This window comes from Oncorhynchus kisutch, linkage group LG8 (genome assembly GCF_002021735.2).
Source record: "Oncorhynchus kisutch isolate 150728-3 linkage group LG8, Okis_V2, whole genome shotgun sequence".
Lineage (NCBI taxonomy): Eukaryota > Metazoa > Chordata > Actinopteri > Salmoniformes > Salmonidae > Oncorhynchus > Oncorhynchus kisutch.
This window is the reverse complement of record NC_034181.2, coordinates 42753221-42773677: the sequence shown is the minus strand read 5'-3', so window position 1 is coordinate 42773677 and position 20457 is coordinate 42753221. Positions and strand designations below refer to the sequence as shown.

Genomic DNA, 20457 nt, shown 5'->3' with positions numbered 1-20457 from the left:
ACTTAGTCCCCTCCTGTACTCCCTGTTCACCCACGACTGCGTGGCCAAACACGACTCCAACACCATCATTAAGTTGGTTGACAACACAACAGTGGTAGGCCTGATCACTGACAACGATGAGACAGCCTATAGGGAGGAGGTAAGAGAACTGGCAGTGTTCAATGTGAGCAAGACAAAGGAGCTGATCGTGCACTACAGGAAAAGGCCGAACAGGCCCCCATTAACATCAACGGGGCTGTAGTGGAGCGGGTTGAGAGTTTCAAGTTCCTTGGTGTCCACATCACCAACGCTGGTCCAAATACACCAAGACAGTCGTGAAGAGGGCACAACAAAACCTTTTCCCGCTCAGGAGACTGAAGAGATTTGGTATGGGTCCCCAGATCCTCAAAAAGTTCTACAGCTGCACCATCGAGAGCATCCTGACCGGTTGCATCACCACGCTACAGAGGCGCTACAGAGAGTAGTGTGTACGGCCCAGTACACCACTGGGGCCAAACTTCCTGCAATCCAGGACCTATATAATAGGCGGTGTCAGAGGGAAGCCCATAAAATTGAGAGAGCTTCCAGTCACCTAAATCATAGACTGTTTTCATCAAGTAGTACCAGACCTCCAAGTCTAGGACCAAAAGGCTCCTTAACAGCTTCTACCCCCATGCCATAAGACTGCTGAATTTTTTATAAAATTGCCACCGGACTATTTACATTGACCCCCCCTCCATTTGTTTTGTACACTGCTGCTAGTCATTGTTTATTATCTATGCATAGTCACTTCATCCCTACCTAAATGTACAAATTATCTCTAACCTGTACCCCCGCACTGACTCGGTACCAGTACCCCCTGTATAAAGCCTCGTTATTGTTATGTTATTGTGTTACTACGTTATCGTTCGCTAAAAGTCTGTGTTTCAGACATAAGGAAGTGGATGGCTGCAAACTTTCTACTTTTAAACTCGGACAAAACAGAGATGCTTGTTCTAGGTCCCAAGAAACAAAAATATATTCTGTTGAATCTGACAATTAATCTTAATGGTTGTACAGTCGTCTCAAATAAAACTGTGAAGGACCTCGGCGTTACTCTGGACCCTGATCTCTCTTTTGACTAACATATCAAGACTGTTTCAAGGACAGCTTTTTTCCATCTACATAACATTGCAAAAATCAGAAACTTTCTGACCAAAAATGATGCAGAAAATTTTTCCATGCTTTTGTTACTTCTAGGTTATACTACTGCAATGCTCTACTTTCCGGCTACCCGGATAAAGCACTAAATAAACTTCAGTTAGTGCTAAATACGGCTGCTAGAATCCTGACTAGAACCCAAAAATTTGATAATATCACTCCAGTGCTAGCCTACCTACACTGGATTCCTGTTAAGGCAAGGGCTGATTTCAAGGTTTTACTGCTAACCTACAAAGCTTTACATGGGCTTTCTCCTACCTATCTCTCTGATTTGGTCCTGCCGTACATACCTACACGTACGCTACGTTCATAAGACACAGGCCTCCTAATTGTCCCTAGAATTTCTAAGCAAACAGCTGGAGGCAGGGCTTTCTCCTATAGAGCTCAATTTTTATGGAATGGTCTGCCTATCCATGTGAGAGACGCAGACTCGGTCTCAACCTTTAACTCTTTACTAAAGACTCATCTCTTCAGTGGATCATATGATTGAGTGTAGTCTGGCCCAGGAGTGTGAAGGTGAACGGAAAGGCTCTGGAGCAACGAACCGCCCTTGCTGTCTCTGCCTGTCCGGTTCCCCTCTTACCACTGGGAGACTCTGCCTCTAACCCTATTACAGGGGCTGAGTCACTGGCTTACTGGTGCTCTTTCATGCCGTCCCTAGGAGGGGTGCGTCACTTGAGTGGGTTGAGTCACTGATGTGATCTTCCTGTCTGGGTTGGTGGTTAAAGATATCCCTCTAGTGGTGTGGGGGCTGTGCTTTGGCAAAGTGGGTGGGGTTATATCCTTCCTGTTTGGCCCTGTCCGGGGGTATCATCGGATGGGGCCACAGTGTCTCCTGACCCCTCTTGTCTCAGTCTCCAGTATTTATGCTGCAGTAGTTTATGTGTCGGGGGCTAGGGTCAGTTTGTTACACCTGGAGTACCTTTCCTGTCTTATCCGGTGTCCTGTGTGAATTGAAGTATACTCTCTCTAATTCTCTCTTTCTCTCTTTCTCTCTCTCGGAGGACCTGAGCCCTAGGACCATGCCTCAGGACTACCTGGCATGAGGACTCCTTGCTGTCCCCAGTCCACCTGGCCGTGCTGCTGCTCCAGTTTCAACTGTTCAGCACCTGAGGTGCTGACTTGCTGCACCCTCGACAACTACTGTGATTATTATTATTAGACCATGCTGGTAATTTATGAACATTTGAACATCTTGGCCATGTTCTGTTATAATTGCCACCCGGCACAGCCAGAAGAGGACTGGCCACCCCTCATAGCCTGCTTCCTCTCTAGGTTTCTTCCTAGGTTTTGGCCTTTCTAGGGAGTTCTAGGGAGCCACCGTGCTTCTACACCTGCATTGCTTGCTGTTTGGGGTTTTAGGCTGGGTTTCTGTACAGCACTTTGAGATATCAGCTGATGTACGAAGGGCTATACAAATAAATTTGATTTGATTTGTTACTTAAAAAAATAAGTTTTACTTTAGTTTATTTGGTAAATATTTTCTTAACCAACAGTTTAGAGTTAAGAAGATTTAAAGGCTTGTAAGTAAGCATTTCAAGGTACTTGTTGTATTCGGCGCATGTGACAAGCAAAGTTTGATTTGACGTTGTACCATTACTTCAAATATTAAAATTATTCAACTAGTGGAGGAGTGGAGATGCTACTGTCCTAGAGCCAGAGAGAGAGGTCATTTTCACCCAGTGATCCCACACAATTCTCCCATATCCGCCTGATTTGGCTGGTTTGTGAGGACATATTCTTTCCTTTCTTCGAGAAATGTCCATTTTACCTCTGTCACTGTCATTTACCCTGCATCTAGCCAGTGAGTCGTGTTAAAAACATCAAATTATGGCCTTGGAGACCACAGAGGGACAGGACCCATCATTTGGCCATCAGCGCTAAACACATGTGTTGCCTCTTCTAGACAAAGACCCTGCTTTGGGGTAGACACCCAATCCACATTCCTCCTCCGATAGACTGACTGGAGGACTGAGTTTAGCACCCACGCCACACACAAACCAGTGGGGCACCCTCCCAGCAACATCCCATTAAAAACGAGAGAGAGAGTGAGCAGTGTATATGCTTTGTTTCTAACCCAATCCCGCAGCCTGCTTTTTCCCCCATTCCTAGGGGTAGAACAGAGAGCGCAGTATGGACGTTTCCCACTTGAAAGAGGGGCAGGAATTATACGTTAGACATAAATGAATTTCCTAATCATATACTCCAGGGGAAAATGAGTCGCAGATGTCTTCCTGGGCAATTTCCCCCCGCTGATCTTTGTTTAATTTGAGAGTGAGGTTTTTGTTGTTTGGAAATGAAAAGTCTCGAAAGCTCAATTTGAACAATCTGAAGAGTAAACGACCGCTAGCGGTGAAAGAAAATGAGGCTGTGACAAAAAACAACAACTAGAAAAACAGTGTGTGTGCATCCATGTATGAGTTATTGTGTGCGTGCGTGTGCGTGTGTCTGCATGCTTGGGTCCCTATGTGCAAAATTGTGTTAATATAGTGTCAGAATTTATGTGTGAGTGTGTGTGTGTATCAGATAGTACTTGTCTGTGTGTGTGACTTTGAATGTGTCTATTACTGTAAATGTCAATGATGAATGCATGTGTCCATTGAGGTGTGTCTGTGCATGACAGTGTACGTGTGCACAGAGCACCTGTATGGATGCACCTGTGTGTTTTGTATGGGAGCCTCTCCTAGAGCCACTCCATCCAGCTGCCTCATCAGCTCTGCTTGCCTCTCTCTCATCCTCATCGCTGGACTATTGTGCTGTGGAGAGACATGAATAGCGAATCAAAACAGCCGGGAAAAGACTAGAAAATTTCGGGGAATTACGTGTAGAAAAACTGAGACTGTCCAAAACATCCCAGACTAAAAAACTTGAACGTGACAGCTATCAACGTATGTCAGGTCAAGTCAAGGTAAGGCTGTTACTGTACAGCCCATCTGATTCATAGCTCCCGGCCCAGAGGCTGAGTGTACGGTGAGGAAGGGATTTCAGGCAGCCATTTTACAGCTCAGGCTCTAAATATGACTGGAGACTGGCTATAGCCCAGGAGATGGGATTTATTACCTAAGGCAGGCAATTGGCAAGCGATGTGGATGCTAGAGGTTCTCTACAGCTGCTAGTGACTGGTTTACAGTAGGTTGATCTGAACTGAAGACACTTGGATTATAACATGGATTGGGTACGGATCTTAACAACTTGGCTACAGATAGGCAAATACAGTAGCAAGCATCTGACTACAGACATGCAGCAGCTCTGTGAGTCCAAGACATCAAGACATGATCGTTCCCGACACTGAAACCTTTCTTCTTCTACCGCTACCACCTCACGCTGCAGAATAGAGCAGTGAGTTGAGGCAGACAAGAAGCAACCGTTTTGAGGAAGTACCCAAATGAAAACTTGCTGTCCAGATAAGAGTCAGCGACATCATCCGATTTGAAGTGGAGATGCAAAGGTGAAGGCTATTTATGTAGGCAGAGGAAGTCTGGGGATGCCACACTGTGACTGTACTGTACACACTGGCTGCCTTGCCTAAAGGTGCAACTTTCCACATATGCCTATTGGGCCTCATGCACACACACTCACACAGACAGACAGACAGACAGAGACAGACAGACAGACAGACGACACAAGACACACACATGGCTGGTGTGGTTAAACCAATGTACATTTAACTGTTACTGAACAATTTCTGATGTCCTGTTGTGGTCTAACGGGTGTGTTCCATCCCACTTTCGATACGCAGGCACTTCCGTTGAGGTTTGGCCTAACGTGCATTGAAATCTGAATCCACCAACTGAACTGTGGCGCCATGCTAGTTAGCTAACTAACACCTTCTACTGTATCTATGCAGACTATGGACCAAGATATAGGGATCATTGAGCTTTTTATTATAAGAATAGGCCTTGTGTCTTCGTCTCAAGGCTCTTGTCTTGGATGAGAGGATTGGCAAACAGGACAGAGTGCATCTATGTTTCTGTTGAGCTGTGCCATGGTCTATTCTGTGTACTGTATATCTACACTGTACAAAACATTGTTATTTCCATGACATAGACTGACCAGGTGAATCCAGGTGAATGCTATGATCCCTTATTGATGTTACTCGTTAAATCCACTTCAATAAGTGTACAGTCATGGCCAAAAGTTTTGAGAATGACACAAATACTCATTTTCACAGTCTGTTGTATGATGGCAATTTGCATATATTCCAGAATGTTATGAAGAGTGATCAGATGAACTGCAATTAATTGCAAAGTCCCTCTTTGCCATGCAAATGAACTGAATCCCCCCAAAACATTTCCACTGCATTTCAGCCCTGCCACAAAAGGACCAGCTGACATCACGTTAGTGATTCTCTCGTTAACACAGGTATGAGTGTTGACGAGGACAAGGCTGGAGATTACTCTGTCATGTTGATTGAGTTCGAATAACAAACTGGAAGCTTCAAAAGGAGGGTGGTGCTTGGAATCATTGTTCTTCCTCTGTCAACCATGGTTAGCTGCAAGGAAACACGTGCCGTCATCATTGCTTTGCACAAAAAGGGCTTCACAGGCAAGGATATTGCTGCCAGTAAGATTGCACCTAAATCAACCATTTATCGGATCATCAAGAACTTCAAGTAGAGCGGTTCAATTGTTGTGAAGAAGGCTTCAGGGCGCCCAAGAAAGTCCAGCAAGCGCCAGGACCGTCTCCGAAAGTTAATTCAGCTGCGGGATCGGGGCATCACCAGTACAGAGCTTGCTCAGGAATGGCAGCAGGCAGGTGTGTGTGCATCTGCACGCACAGTGAGGCGAATACTTTTGGAGGATGGCCTGGTGTCAAGAAGGGCTGCAAAGAAGCCAATTCTCTCCAGGAAAAACATCAGGGACAGACTGATATTATGCAAAAGGTACAGGGATTGAACTGCTGAGGACTGGGGTAAAGTCATTTTCTCTGATGAATCCCCTTTCCGATTGTTTGGGGCATCCGGAAAAAAGCTTGTCTGGAGAAGACAAGGTGAGCACTACCATCAGTCCTGTGTCATGCCAACAGCAAAGCATCCTGAGACCATTAATGTGTGGGGTTGCTTCTCAGCCAAGGGCGGGGGCTCACTCACAATTTTGCCTAAGAACACAGACATGAATAAAGAATGGTACCAACACATCCTCCGAGAGCAACTTCTCCCAACCATCCAGGAACAGTTTGGTGACAAACAATGCATTTTCCAGCATGATGGAGCACCTTGCCATAAGGCAAAAGTGATAACTAACAAAACATTGATATTTTGGGTTCATGACCAGGAAACTCCCCAGACCTCAATTCCATTGAGAACTTGTGGTCAATACTCAAGAGGCAGGTGGACAAACAAAAACCCACAAATTCTGACAAACTCCAAGCATTGATTATGCAAGTATGGGCTGCCATCAGTCAGGATGTGGCCCAGGATTGCAGAGGTTTTGAAAAAGAAGGGTCAACACTGAAAATATTGACTCTCTGCATCAACTTCATGTAATTGTCAATAAAATCATTTGACACTTGTAATTATACTTCAGTATTCCATAGTAACATCTGACAAACATATGTAAAGACACTGAAGCAGCAAACCTTGTGGAAATTAATATTTGTGTCATTCTCAAAACTTTTAGCCACGACTGTAGATGAAGGGGAGGAGATAGGTTAAAGAAGGATTTTTAAGCCTTGAGACAATTGAGACATGGATTGTGTGTGTGTGCCATACAGATGGTAAATGGGCAAGACAAAATATTTAAGTGCCTTTGTACAGGGTATGGTAGTAGGTGCCAGGCGCACCGGTTTGTGTCAAGAACTGCAACGCTGCTGGGTTTTTCACGCTCAACAGTTTCCCGTGAGTATCAAGAATGGTCCACCACCCAAATGACATCTAGCCAACTTGATACAACTGTTGGAAGCATTGGAGTCAACATGAGCCAACATCCCCGTGGAACGGTTTCGACATCTTGTAGAGTATATGCCCTGACAAATTGGGGCTGTTCTGAGGGCAAAATTAGGAAGGTATTCCTAATGTTTTCTACATTCAGTGTGTGTGTGTGTGTGTGTGTGTGTGTGTCAAGCCTGTGTGCATGTGCCTGTGACCTATGGAGATATAGAGAGAGACAATGAGAGCAGGTCGATGAAGGGTGTCCCACTCACAGCTTTAGAACACCTTCCATGTCCATTTGTGTATTTGCAGTATGTAGCTGTCAGCAGCGGTTTGATCTCTGCTCTGCTTGCTTGTTTCACCGTGTAGGAGAATGAACCAGCCCCTGTCACCTCTCTGTAAAAACACTGTCACCAAGCTGTAAAAACACACACACACACACACACACACACACACACACACACACACACACACACACACACACACACACACACACACACACACACACACACACACACACACACACACACACACACACACACACACTCACACACACACACACACACACACACACACACACACACACACACACAAACACACACACACACACACACGTCCCTGCCACACCGCTTTTACACCAAGGAGGTGACAACTCGACCTTCCAGTATCAAACTGTGTCATGTGTTGCTTATCAATCAAATCTGTCTAACAATGTTGGCACCCGTAGCATGAGTGGCACAAGGGGCTGTGTGTGTGTTTCTCTAAGAACGAGGGACATTTGATAAGAAAATCAAACATCTGCAGCAAACACTAGGTCAAAACACTCACCACTGACAATTTGCTTTTCAAAGCAAAAGCGAACAAATAACCTCTGGAACAGCGGCCACCTCACACTGAGTCACACACAACCCAGAACATCATTAAAACCTATGACCGGCTTCACAGAACGCTTCCATCTGTGTCTCTCCCTGTTTCTCCCCCTGCACACATGAATGGCTGAATATTCATCATGGGGTTTTTCCCCCTGTAAGATTTAAGAGGGACTTTAATGGAATATTTTTTAGTTCCACATGAATCTCTCTCCATGGCGTGTTTTCACCGCGGCTGAGCGCACTGGGTCCTCACAGAGTGCCTCTATTCATTGCCGCGGTGACACAAAGGCTACATTTGAAGCACGCTCCGGAGCACGCTGCCGACAGAACACACACTACAACAAACGACTCTGTTGTGTGTGTGTGTGTGAGTGTGTGATAGGGCCAGACAGAGGGACCGGGCTCTGACCCCTACCAGGGAGCCCTGGGGACCAGACAGGGCTGCCCAGCTGTGCTCCCTTGACCCCCCCTACCCCTTACTGAGAAACTAACCCCCCCAGACACAGTCTAATACTCTCCCCTCTCCTTCTGCTGTCTGTGCCCTATCTGTGAGGGCTTCTCCAATTGCCTATTAGCTGACTATAAGACAAACCGTTGAATATAATCTGGACAGCAAATTGTGACCACATATGACCCCACAAACACACATGTAAATCCATTCAAACTCATGCAAATAAATGCAGACACACACAAACACATGGCCTGATTTACTTTCCACATGAACATTATGGCATGGCGAGCCACGCCCATGTTAAATGTATTTTGCTCAAGACATATGATAGTAGATAGCCTATGAATGACTTAAAATATCCAAACAAAATGAGACGTATGTGTGTTGTCAGGATAGAGGAAATAAACAGTGGTTAAAGGGTCGTATAATGCAGTGTGATGATGCTCGGCTCATTAAGACATAATGCGCACACACACACACACACACACACACACACACACACACACACACACACACACACACACACACACACACACACACACACACACACACACACACACACACACACACACACACACACACACACACACACACACACACACATTACACATTACACATTATAGTGCCCTCAAAGCTCATCAATAAGCTTAGGACCCTGGGACTAAACACCTCCCTCTGCAACTGGATCCTGGACTTCCTGATGGGCCGCCTCCAGGTGGTAAGGGTAGGTAACAACACATCCGCCATGCTGATCCTCAACACAGGGGCCCCTCAGGGGTGCGTGCTCAGCCCCCTCCTGTACTCCCTGTTCACTCATGACTGCATGTCCAGGCACGACTCCAACACCATCATTACATTTGCCGATGACACAACAGTGGTAGGATTGATCACCGACAACAACGAGACAGCCTATAGGGAGGAGGTCAGAGACCTGGCTGTGTGGTGCCAGGTCAACAACCGCTCCCTCAATGTGATCAAGACAAAGGAGAAGATTGTGGACTACAGGAAAAGGAGGACCGAGCACGCCCCAATTCTCATTGACGGGGCTGCAGTGGAGCAGGTTGAGAGCTTCAAGTTCCTTGGTGTCCACATCACCAACAAACTAACATGGTCCAAGCACACCATGACAGTCGTGAAGCGGGCATGACAAAACCTATTCTCCATCAGGAGACTGAAAAGATTTGGCATGGGTCCTCAGATCCTCAAAAGGTTCTACAGCTGTACCATCGAGAGCATCGGTTGCATCACTGCCTGGTACGGCAACTGCTCAGCCTCTGACCGCAAGGCACTACAGAGGGTGGTGTGAACGGCCCAGTACATCACTGGGGCTAAGCTTTCTGCCATCCAGGACTTCTGTACCAGGCGGTGTCAGAGGAAGGCCCTGAAGGCGGTGTCAGAGGAAGGCCCTGAAAATTGTCAAAGAGACTCCAGCTACCCTAGTCATAGACTGTTCTCTCGGCTACCAAACGGCAAGCGGTACCGGAGCACCAAGTCTAGGTCCAAGAGGCTTCTACCCCCCTTCTACCCCCCCCCCCTCTCCTCTTGACACCACTGCCACTCTCTGTTGTCATATATGCATTGTCACTTTAATTAACTCTATCTACATGTACTGTTCTTACTAACTCAACTAACCGGTGTCCCCACACACTGACTCTGTACCCCCCTGTTTATATTGTTATTTTTTTACTGCTCCTCTTTAATTGCTTGTTACTTTTATCTCTTATTCTTATCCATATTTTTTTAAACTGCACTGTCGGTTAGGGGCTTGTAAGTAAGCATTTCACTGTTGTATTCAGCGCATGTGACTAATACAATTTTATTTTATTTTATTTGACACATAGAAAGAGTGCAGAAGACAGAAGGATAAATAAAAGCATAGGTATAACACCTCTGATCCCTAAGATCCCTAAAACTCACATACACAGCACCTTCCCTTTAGTGATTGAATGTCTTCCTACCCACTCTAATATTATTTTCTTTCCTTTTTCCACTTGTTAGAGAATTGCTGAGCCGAGACCAGGATGTACCACGGACCCAGAACTGGACAAACATTCCCTAAGGAACTCCAAGACCATTAAAATCAACACGTCAAGGACAGGAACTCAATTTTAGTTTAGGTTGGTATTAGTCATGCGTTTTATGGTCTGGGTGGGAGAGTGGGTGCCCTGTGTGTGTGTTTATCTGTGTGTGTGTGTGAGAAGGAGGATGCCATCCTTACCAGCACTGCTAACCGCACCAGTGGTGAGGTCAGCACCCATGAGGCCACCTGAAAGATGAAAGAGGGATGAGAGGAAAAGAGGAAAACATTAGAGGAGAGGCCTCCCTCCTTCACACCCACATCCCATCAGCTCCCTCCTCCTCTCTCGCCTTTCAGTGACACTCTGTCTAAGTTACTTTAACCATCTTCTTTTGTGCCAGGGCTGATGTGTGTGTGTGTGTGTGTGTGTGTGTGTGTGTGTGTGTGTGTGTGTGTGTGTGTAAACCCAAAGGCCACAGCTTTCCAACAAACCATAAGTTCTAGTCAAACGGACGCTGCGAGTGGATACTGGACGATAGCGTCCCAAAAAAATGACACATTTGTATTTTTAAGTCGTGCGAGGTGGAGGAGTGGGAGGAGCGTGAGCGTGTGCGGTTAGTGTGGTGGCGGCAGCGCCAAAACTCATATTTACTTTGTGCCGGCGCGCGGTGCATCCAGGCCTAATGACAGGGTGAGGGTGTGGGCAGCAGGCTACTGCCCAGAGGGACAAAATAGAGCCTTCAGACAACAATAACAAACCGACAGGCCTCATGTGCTTATGTCACCAGCAACTTAAAACCTATACATAGGGCCTGACATCCCCAGGACAGTGCCTCACAGTAAATGGAGGGGATTGCTGACTTGGTTTGAATGTAATATTGAGTCACCTTCCCTTAAATGAACTATCAATCAGTAGAGCTGACCTTATTTCCTCTGTGCGTTCCCCTGAATGTTTATGGAGGGCTTCTCTTTAAAGAGTTTGTGTTTGTTTGTGTGTTACCTGCACTGGCAGGTCTGTGTGTGACACCGGGGGACATGCTGTTCCTCTGCATGTGGTGTGCCAGGGGCAGCAGGTTGTGGTTGCCTAGGGAACCTCCTGGGTGGCTGTAGATGAGACTGTTCTGGTTGCTAACGGGGATGGACACCGGCATCTCGTAGTTGGAGGGGGCCACGCCCTGCTGAGAGAGAGAGAGAGAGAGAGCGAGAGAGAGACAAAAGAGGAAGAACGCATGATTAAACTCAATAGAGAGACAAAACAAAAGAACACAACAATAGAATACACAGGCATAGAGATACCTGTTAAAGATTACAGTGGAAGAGAGAACCAAAAGAATCCAACGCTAAAGAAATATCACAGCTCGAATGAAACCGTGAGCGAGAGAAAGAAAGCGATAAAAGGAGATAGAAAGAACAGTCATACAAAAAAAGGGTCAACGGCCAGATAATGTCACAACTAAAAGGGACTTTTACTTGTCACCCAGGAATGAGAGAAAACAATGTGTTTGTGGAATGTGGACTGTCTCTTCCCACAGTGGCATCTTTAAAGGGTCAGCCACCGTCTACAATGTGAATATACTTGTCTCTCTACGTCCCCATCGTTGACTCTCGGTGCCTGTTTCACCCTTTGATTAACATAGTGACCTCCTTACGTAGCTGACTTCCAGGGAAAAGAACATGTGAATCTCAGAAAACACAACAACCACAACTTTTCACTGGGTGGTCATTGTTTCTCATTCCAATACACAGATCCTTTTGAAGCAGATAGGGAAGCTGATATCGTCTACTACAAATGTACTCGTTCTGAATTTGCTCAATTTTGTGGAGCACGATGTTAGAAATCTATATATGATTTTGGTAAATGTATATTATATAAACACCATTCTCAGGTTTTTACTAAATTAGAGGTATGTCTCTGTCATGTCGAGATCAAGTGTTTTTTAAGTGGCAGGTAAGACTAGCAGCATGTGGATTAGGTTGGTTGGTAGCTAGGCCCCTAGGCCCCAAGCGGATTCGTCATGTTTATCGTGTCACTCCACCATAGGGTTTAACCTTGGGAGTGCCCTGGAAGTGGTCGCTTCTGGATGTTAGCTTAAAGAAGTAGAAAATATAGCCCTAATTGTAGCCATGTGTCCCAGAGCGATGGAAGGGCTCATCAGTGAGAGCATCAGCCAGGGGAAATCGGATATGAGCTCTACCTCGTCTTCTTTTTCAATTTTCTCTCCCCTGTAACTTTTCCCTTTTAGCCACACAAATAGAATTTTGTGGGGTCCAAAAGCCTTGACTTTCACCTCGTCTTCATTGCCATCTCTCCCTCTCTCTCACACTCTTTTGGTGCTTTTGCTGGTTAGCCAGCAGTCTTGGGTGTCTGGTTGATTTCTTAAATTGCTCAAAAGGGAGCACCTCCTATTCTATTTCACGTTTAAATATTTTCATAGTGTGTGTGTGTGTGTGTGTGTGTGTGTGTGTGTGTGTGTGTGTGTGTGTGTGGGTGGGTGGGTGTGCGTACAGTGGGCCCCCTCTGCAAGCTGTCATTTCAGTGGTGCCATCCTTCCTGTTTTCACTCATCCTCCCCTGTGACCCAGAGGCCCTATGCTAGGCAGACGTCATGACCACATACTGAACTGCCACTTGTTGTGTGCAGACACCCTTACTGCCACTGCCCCCCCCCCCCCCCCCCCCATCCAAACCCCAACCCTAACCTAACCTCACCCCGACCCGGCCTCTAACCACAACACCCCCTCCACCCTCTCCACAGTACTCTGCCAGAGGTTACTGTTCCCTTTCAATGATCTATTGTGGAATCATCTCTTTCTCCATGGCTATAATGCTAACCATTCCAATATGGGCGTTTGTATGGAGAGCGGAGCACACTTGGCTTCCATTGAGAGTGGCATTCATTTTGTGGTTGTTTGGGACTGACTAACTGCTAAGACCTTTATTTACTCTGTGCAGTTGAAGTTATAGTCGACACTGGTCCATCTCTACAGTCACAACTGAGTGATCATTGAATGACAGCGAGGTAATATATTGCTACTAATTAGATGTGATTTTCACCACCTTCATTATTACAACTGCACTCCTCGCCCTCTCCACTGTAAAAAAATAAATACAAATGTTGTATCAAATAAACATTATTAAGTTACTGGTTCCACTGCCTTAAAAATATTTTGTTGGCCCAAACATGAGAAAACAGTCAAAAATGATGTCAACTTAAAAGTGATATGTTTGTTCAAATTGTCTCATGTGTTCAATCAACTAGAAATGTATATTTGGGCATCTTACCTAAAAAAAAGGCAAAGTGCTTTTAACATACAATGTTTTCAACTTACGTATTTGACATACATAATTGCATTGTGCATGTTCTTTTGTACAGTAATTATTGTTCATGTCGCACCTGGGATTTGAACTCACAACTTCTTGGTTCACAGCATTCCAATATTCCTGCTACGCCTCCATCTCTGTGTCAATAACTGATTTCATCTGTATTGCTACACTTTGCTCTTCAAAGTAAATCTTGGCTCTGTTAAAAGTACACTCAAGGAAAACTATTTTATTTATCATAGTGTTTAAGGAGTAACATTAAAACAGAATAATATGCCATACAAAAATTTGACAAGTATCTAGAAAAAACTAAAATTGCTTAAATAAGTAAAACAAAGCAATGATGAGAGAATAACTGATAATTAACTGATAATTAACACAAACATGGTGGCGTGGCAGTAATGCCATGAAGAAGTAGTTGTGTGTTCAAATCCCAGGTGCGACATGAACAATAATTACTGTACAAAAGAACATGCACAATGCAATTATGAATGTCCACGTGTGTCAAATACTGCATGTATGTTGAAAACATTGTATATTAAAAGCACTGTTTGTGTAACTAGTTTCACAGCCTTTTTTTTTGGAGGTAAGATGCCCAAATAATCATTTGTGGTTGAAAGAATGTATGAGACAAGTTGAGCAAACACGTAAGTTGACAGAATTTCTGCCAATGTTTTCTCAAGTTGGAGCCAGGTTTGGGCCAACAATTTTTTTGTTGTTCTGGGAACACTTTGACCAAAAGTTGAGTAAACAAAAGAAGTCTGGAACCAGTTACTTATTAGTAATGAGTTGAATCAACTAGACTTGTGGGTTTTACAGTGAGGGAGGGCCTTCAATTTAATGTTTTATTCACATTTATGTAATGAGGGCTACAGTAGGGTGTGAATTTGCGTATGTGTTTGTGTGTGCGCATGCGCACGTCTGCACAGGTGTGTGTGCCTATGTGCCTGTTGTTTTCGAGCCTTAGCATCTGTCCCTCTGTTGTTTCGGGTGACTAAGCTGTGTATAGCGTGGGCGCAGGAGAAGAGGAACTGCATGCAAACCACACCACTCCTGAGAGCCAGGCAAGGGATCATGGTTAAAGGGTTAAAGGTGTGATGTCACAAATGGAGCCAGAGGTTAAAGAGTGTGAGAGGCGAAGCGCGCACTATACTTGAACTAAACCACTAAGGTAACGACGCTTAGATGAGTTAGCTGCTATGAATACACGCATGTATAGGTGCTTCAAAGTATGAGGAAGTCTTATCTCGTGTTTTTTTCTCCAGACGTGCAGTGCAGTGTCACACAATGCTGGGCTAATAGGGGGTTAATTTGGATGCTTGTTACTCAGCGTCCGCCATTTAGCCAGCTGAGACTGCATGCTGTGTAAGTCCAGTACTTACAGGTATCTTATGAGTTTTGATCATATGATCAAACTCCTCGTTTATCTGTTTGTATTTCTCCTCAGTGCGCGGGGTGAGGGTGAGAGCAGACTCGAGCTCCGGGCTCTCGCCACCTTTGTTCTCCTTCTTGCTTAATGCCTGCCGGGTCCCACCAAAAAAAACCCATCATATGGACAGCAGACGCACGGATGGAGGAAGGGAGAAAGAAAGAAAAGAAAGAGAGAGAGAGGGGGGAGAGAAGGGTGAGAAGAAGGCTCAGGGAGTGTCGGGCAGTACTTACACACAGTCTCTGTCTGCTGATCATCAGATCAATGTCCTCATTTATTTTCCTGTACTTGTCCTCAGACTCGGGGCTGTGGCCGACCGAGTCGTCTGCGTCGGGGTCGGGGCTGTCACAGCCGTTTAGACCCTTCTTTCTCAACGTCTGCAAACAGAGCAGTCGCACAACACAGTTGAAGGGCAGGGGAACAGGGCCCAGAGTAGAGCAGGGGAGAGGAAATGTGAATTACGCCCTTGTTAGAATGGATCCTGAGAATGGACTCAACTGACCGAAGGAATGAATGAGATATGTAAAAAAAAAAATGTTTAAAGTGTGTGTGTGCCTAATTTGTCATAGGGGTTAAAGTGGGTACTGACGGGCTAAATGGGATGTGGTCCTTGGTGTGGCATAAAGTGCTTTGACAGGATCTATTCCCATGTCCATCAATGTGGGATGGGATGGAGTGGGGTGGGGACATAGCGGTGTCCTTGTCAACAAGTTAACATGTAGCTAAACACTCAGAAGAACATAAATGATTTAATAGCATTCACTAACAATACATGAAATCCATACTCCTCTCTCAAATGAGGCGCCATGGGGACTATATACATTGTAATCACACAGAGATACAGTCAGTGATGAACATCGAAATAAAACATATTGCTGACATTGGCAGCTGAGGAGGCCGGAATGGGACTGTTATGGTTACAGATGTATGTGTGCGTCTGTTGGGTTTGTGTGTGGCAGGTCTGTGGTAGTGTAAGAGTGTGTGTTTGACAGACTGTGTATACAGGCAGCATTCTCTCTCTTGGCCACCTGATGGCCACCTGATCCTGTTTCTGTGGCCACAGCACGCCCCCCCCCCCTTCTCTCAATGCCACCGAAGGAGGAAAGGGAAGAGAAGAGCTGTCTCTCTATCCCTCGTTAGACCAAGATATACAGTATCTCACTAAAGTGGTAGTGATACAATTATATCTAACATCGTTTCTCTGCACGTGTTGTTTTTGTGTATCTACAGCACGTGTGTTTTAATTTGTGTGTTTAGGTATGTAAGCAACAAGCTCTCACAGTCTCACTGCAGAATTAGACGACGTTTATCCACATTTCTCCAAAACAACGTATTTCAAAGTTGCTCCAAACACCACATTTTGAAAGTTAAGGGTTAAGGTTTTAGATAGGGTTAAAACATAACGTTTAGGCACTCATTCTGAATGGATAAGGTAAGAGTTACGGTTTAGGATAGGGTTAAAACTAAAAAACTAAAAACACGCAACCTTCTGATCCAGGTTTTGGATAGGGTTAAAACATTACGTTCAGGCACTCATTCCGATTGGTTAAGGTAAGGGTTTGGATAGGGTTAAAACATTACGTTCAGGCACACATTCCGATTGGTTAAGGTAAGGGTTTGGGATAGGGTTAAAACATTATGTTCAGGCACACATTCCGATTGGTTAAGGTAAGGGTTTGGGATAGGGTTAAAACATTACGTTCAGGCACACATTACGATTGGTTAAGGTAAGGGTTTGGGATAGGGTTAAAACATTACGTTCAGGCACACATTACGATTGGTTAAGGTAAGGGTTTGGGATAGGGTTAAAACATTACGTTCAGGCACTCATTCCGATTGGTTAAGGTAAGGGTTAAAGTTTGGGATAGGGTTAAAACACTCTTTTTTTAAAAGACCCACACATAATTTATTCATAGACAATACAGCATTCATTTGTTATATCTGTGTCTATATTGTCCATGAGTTTTGAGTAGATAGACCATATGGTTCAAGAAAATAGCCTAATTAATGGACAAAGCATCTAATCAGCAATGGCATTATTTTCAATTAACTCTGCAACTCTTCCAACTATTGACTTTATTCACAACTGCTGCCAGTTTGATGCCAAAACATTGACAACAAATACATATTCATATAGTAAAATAAATACAGTTTGTAAAAACAAATCTATAAAGGAAATGTCATGCTGAAACACCAATGGTATTCACTAAGTTGATGGTTTATATTTTGGATAATGTTTTACAGCTTTGTCATTCTATATTTTATTTTTAAATCATCTTATTCAATTATTTCATATATTTTACATGTGATGATGCCACACAGAGGGCCAGAGATAATTACAGACACCTGTGATAATCTGAAGTACCCAAAAAGGCCACGAGTTGTCTTGTAATAGATTACATGAAATCCTTGAAAGATACCAAAATTCTAGTTTACTGGTAGTTTACTGGTAAACTTCTAAAGTTTCCAGTAAAATACCCTCCCTTTGCAACCCTACTCTTGAGCGATCTGCATATGCTTGTGTGTTTGTTTATGTGTGTGTGTACATACACACACACTGCAGTGTTGAGTGCAGAGATGTGTCCCATATTGTGTCGATTAGATTTACAGTGAGTGAAGTAGTGAAATGAAAGGTGTAGCAACTGATAGTTAGAGCTTCCATCAAAGACCCACTTCCCTCCCCTCCCTCCCTTCCCCTCGCTCTCTCCTCCACAGAGGCCGGCTTTAATAAAAGGAGATTAGTCTACAGGAGGAGTATCACAGACCCGCTCCTGTCTGAGCAGACGACGGCGCTTCACGCTGCTTTCATCTGGGCTTCCCTATCACACCCACCACTGTAACTACATTATCTTTAATGCAGCTTAGATTTGATGGTGATCATATGTGTGTGTGTGTGTCTCAATGCTAGAGACAAATAGAGAGAGTGAGATAATGGGAGAGAGAGATGCTAAAATAAGTTAATCTCACCATTTTATTCTCCTCATTTGTGTGACACTCTGCTTGTCGTCGCAAGCAGAGAAGCGCACTACTGTAAATTGATAGAAGTGACTAAGAGTGAGCCGCCTGTTTCTAAAACAAATAACACTCCAGTCATCTCTGATGTCAGGAGAATAAAGCTATTTTTAAAGTGTGGTTTTAGTGAACTGAGGGCTTCGTTTGTGAGATCGCTGTTTGATGCCGGAGGCGTCTCGTGGTGAGGTAGCGTGTCAAGATTCACTAGCCTCTCTGTCCCTCTCTCTGTGTCTCTGTCTCTCTCTGTGTCTCTCTCTGTGTCTCTCTCTGTGTCTCTCTCTGTCCCTTTTTCAAATATTTGGGTACTTTGCTCTGGTTTTTAGTGTAGTTGTGTAGTACAGTAACAAACTGTACTACAAACTTGACACCCATATGGCATGACTGATATGGGGCAGTGGGCCTGTCTGGGGGTGTTGATGAGGTAGTGGGACGGAGGGTGGGAGTGTCATATGACTTTGAGGCATGTGGCCCTGGCTTAGCTTTCCACCGGGGCTCAGCAGTTTAAGGGTGCCATGCAAGGTCACTATGCCACTCATCCCAGACATGCCCACCTGTCAGGGACATCACACCTGTTGCCAAGTGCTGCCATCCAGCCCAGCAGCCAATCAGAGGCAATGCAGCCATGACATGGCCATAGAAGGCCTCTCTCTCTCTCTCTCTCTCTCTCTCTGGAAGTGTCTCGCTTCCCTCTGTCGTTGTGGCCCATTGACCTCTCCTTAGTTCCCTGCCTCTCTTACCCAATCTACTCCGTCATCCACTGCTGCTCCAATCGTGGCCTGCTGTTTTAGATCCACTGACATCATCTCAAAAGCGAGAAAATAAGTGGCCAGTGTATCAAAACGATAAATAAAAGTACAAATATACATTTTGCCGCTAATGTAGTCATAGTCGATATAGAAAGAAAGATAAATACACCATGTCAAGAAATGGCAGGAAAATAAACAACTGTTCAGGGGATATGTAGATAATGCAAACATAGTGATAAAACACCTCACTCACGTCAAACGCTCAAATCGACGCTGTTTTATTCCCACATATTTTCACTTACATCAAATGTTTCCCGTCTGTCTATCTAAAAATAATAATTGTGAGGGGAGAAAAATACCTCGGTACGAAGACCAAGATGCTGACATCTTAAATAGCAGTTGGAGATAAAAGCTCCGTGATCCACAGTCCAAAGCTATATTGATGAGTGGAGATCAATCTAACAAAGCAGACAATAGGCCATCCTGGACACACTGTGAAGTGAGAGAAATAGAGAGAGATGAGAAACAGAGGAAGCAAGACAGGAGGAAAAGAGAGAGAGAGAGAGAGAGATGCAGAAAGAAAGCAAGAACGCGAGAGAGGAAAGACTGCTCGGCTGCTTGGTTCTGTGTCTCTGTCCCCGTCTCTCCCTTTCTGGAGGCGTGCTCCTAATTAAACTCCTTCCTCATGATGTTCCCTCCTGGCTCGGCCTGTCAGGGGGCCTGTGTGCAGAAGGAGGAGTGTAGACACTGTGTCCTACATACCATACCCTCTTCATCTGTACCCTTCGCATCCACACCCCACCTCAGACCTCACACCCTAAGCTGAGAACATATGCTTTTTGAAGGTACATTACAAAACCACGAATGCAATGCACACTTATGTAATGCATAATAATATTTATTGGAACATGCTATTTTGTAATCAGGTTGATTTTGGGTGGGTATTTCAAGGGGTATACTACAGGTTATTTTGGTTTCTAGTTTTACGCAGCGTGAGGAACAGCTGACGCTAGAGCCCATGCCATACCAGGGTTCGGCTGTTGGGAACTCTGCCACCCAGACCATCTCTCTCTCTCTCTCGTTTGCTTGTTGGAGACAACCTTTGCCCACGTGGGGGCTTTGGCTCGTATTTTGGGAGTGTTAACTGGTGATCATTCCAGTGGCCTCATCCCTGGGTTATCTTGGCAGTGGGGTATGACGGCTAAGGCGTACATTCAATAATGTGTTTATGACCAATGGTGACAGATGGGGGGGATGATGTTTCGCAAGGTCCTCAAGACCAACGACATTAACTGCATAGATTTTGGGTGAGAGCAGAGCATACAAAATGATGGACAATGACTATGGCCTTATCTAATAAAGATCAGTGAAAACCGAAAGAACGATACTTTTCTTGTAAATACAGTGCATTCGGAAAGTGTTAGCCTGATTCTAAAATCGATTAAATAAATCATTTTCCTCATCAATCTACACACAATACCCCATAATGACAAAGTGCAAACAGAGTTTTAGAAATGTTTTCAAATGTATTACAAATAAATACAGAAATACCTTATTTACA

The 20457-nt window shown here is 44.7% G+C and overlaps 1 protein-coding gene across 7 annotated transcripts in view; it reads right to left on the bottom strand.

Annotated features, from left to right (window-relative positions):
• Window positions 1-20457, bottom strand: part of mef2cb (myocyte enhancer factor 2cb) — a 100299-nt gene that overhangs the window by 7800 nt on the left and 72042 nt on the right. For 2 of the 7 annotated variants that reach the window (XM_020489499.2, XM_031830409.1), the window contains exons 4-6: window positions 15092-15229; window positions 11389-11566; window positions 10590-10637 (exon numbers count right to left, since the gene is read on the bottom strand). In XM_020489499.2, coding sequence (XP_020345088.1) covers window positions 10590-10637; window positions 11389-11566; window positions 15092-15229 — 364 coding nt within the window. Of the gene's footprint in view, window positions 1-10589; window positions 10638-11388; window positions 11567-15091; window positions 15230-15371; window positions 15516-20457 lie in introns of all 7 variants that reach the window. The other 5 variants (XM_020489497.2, XM_031830407.1, XM_031830411.1 and 2 more) reach the window with 4 other exon arrangements.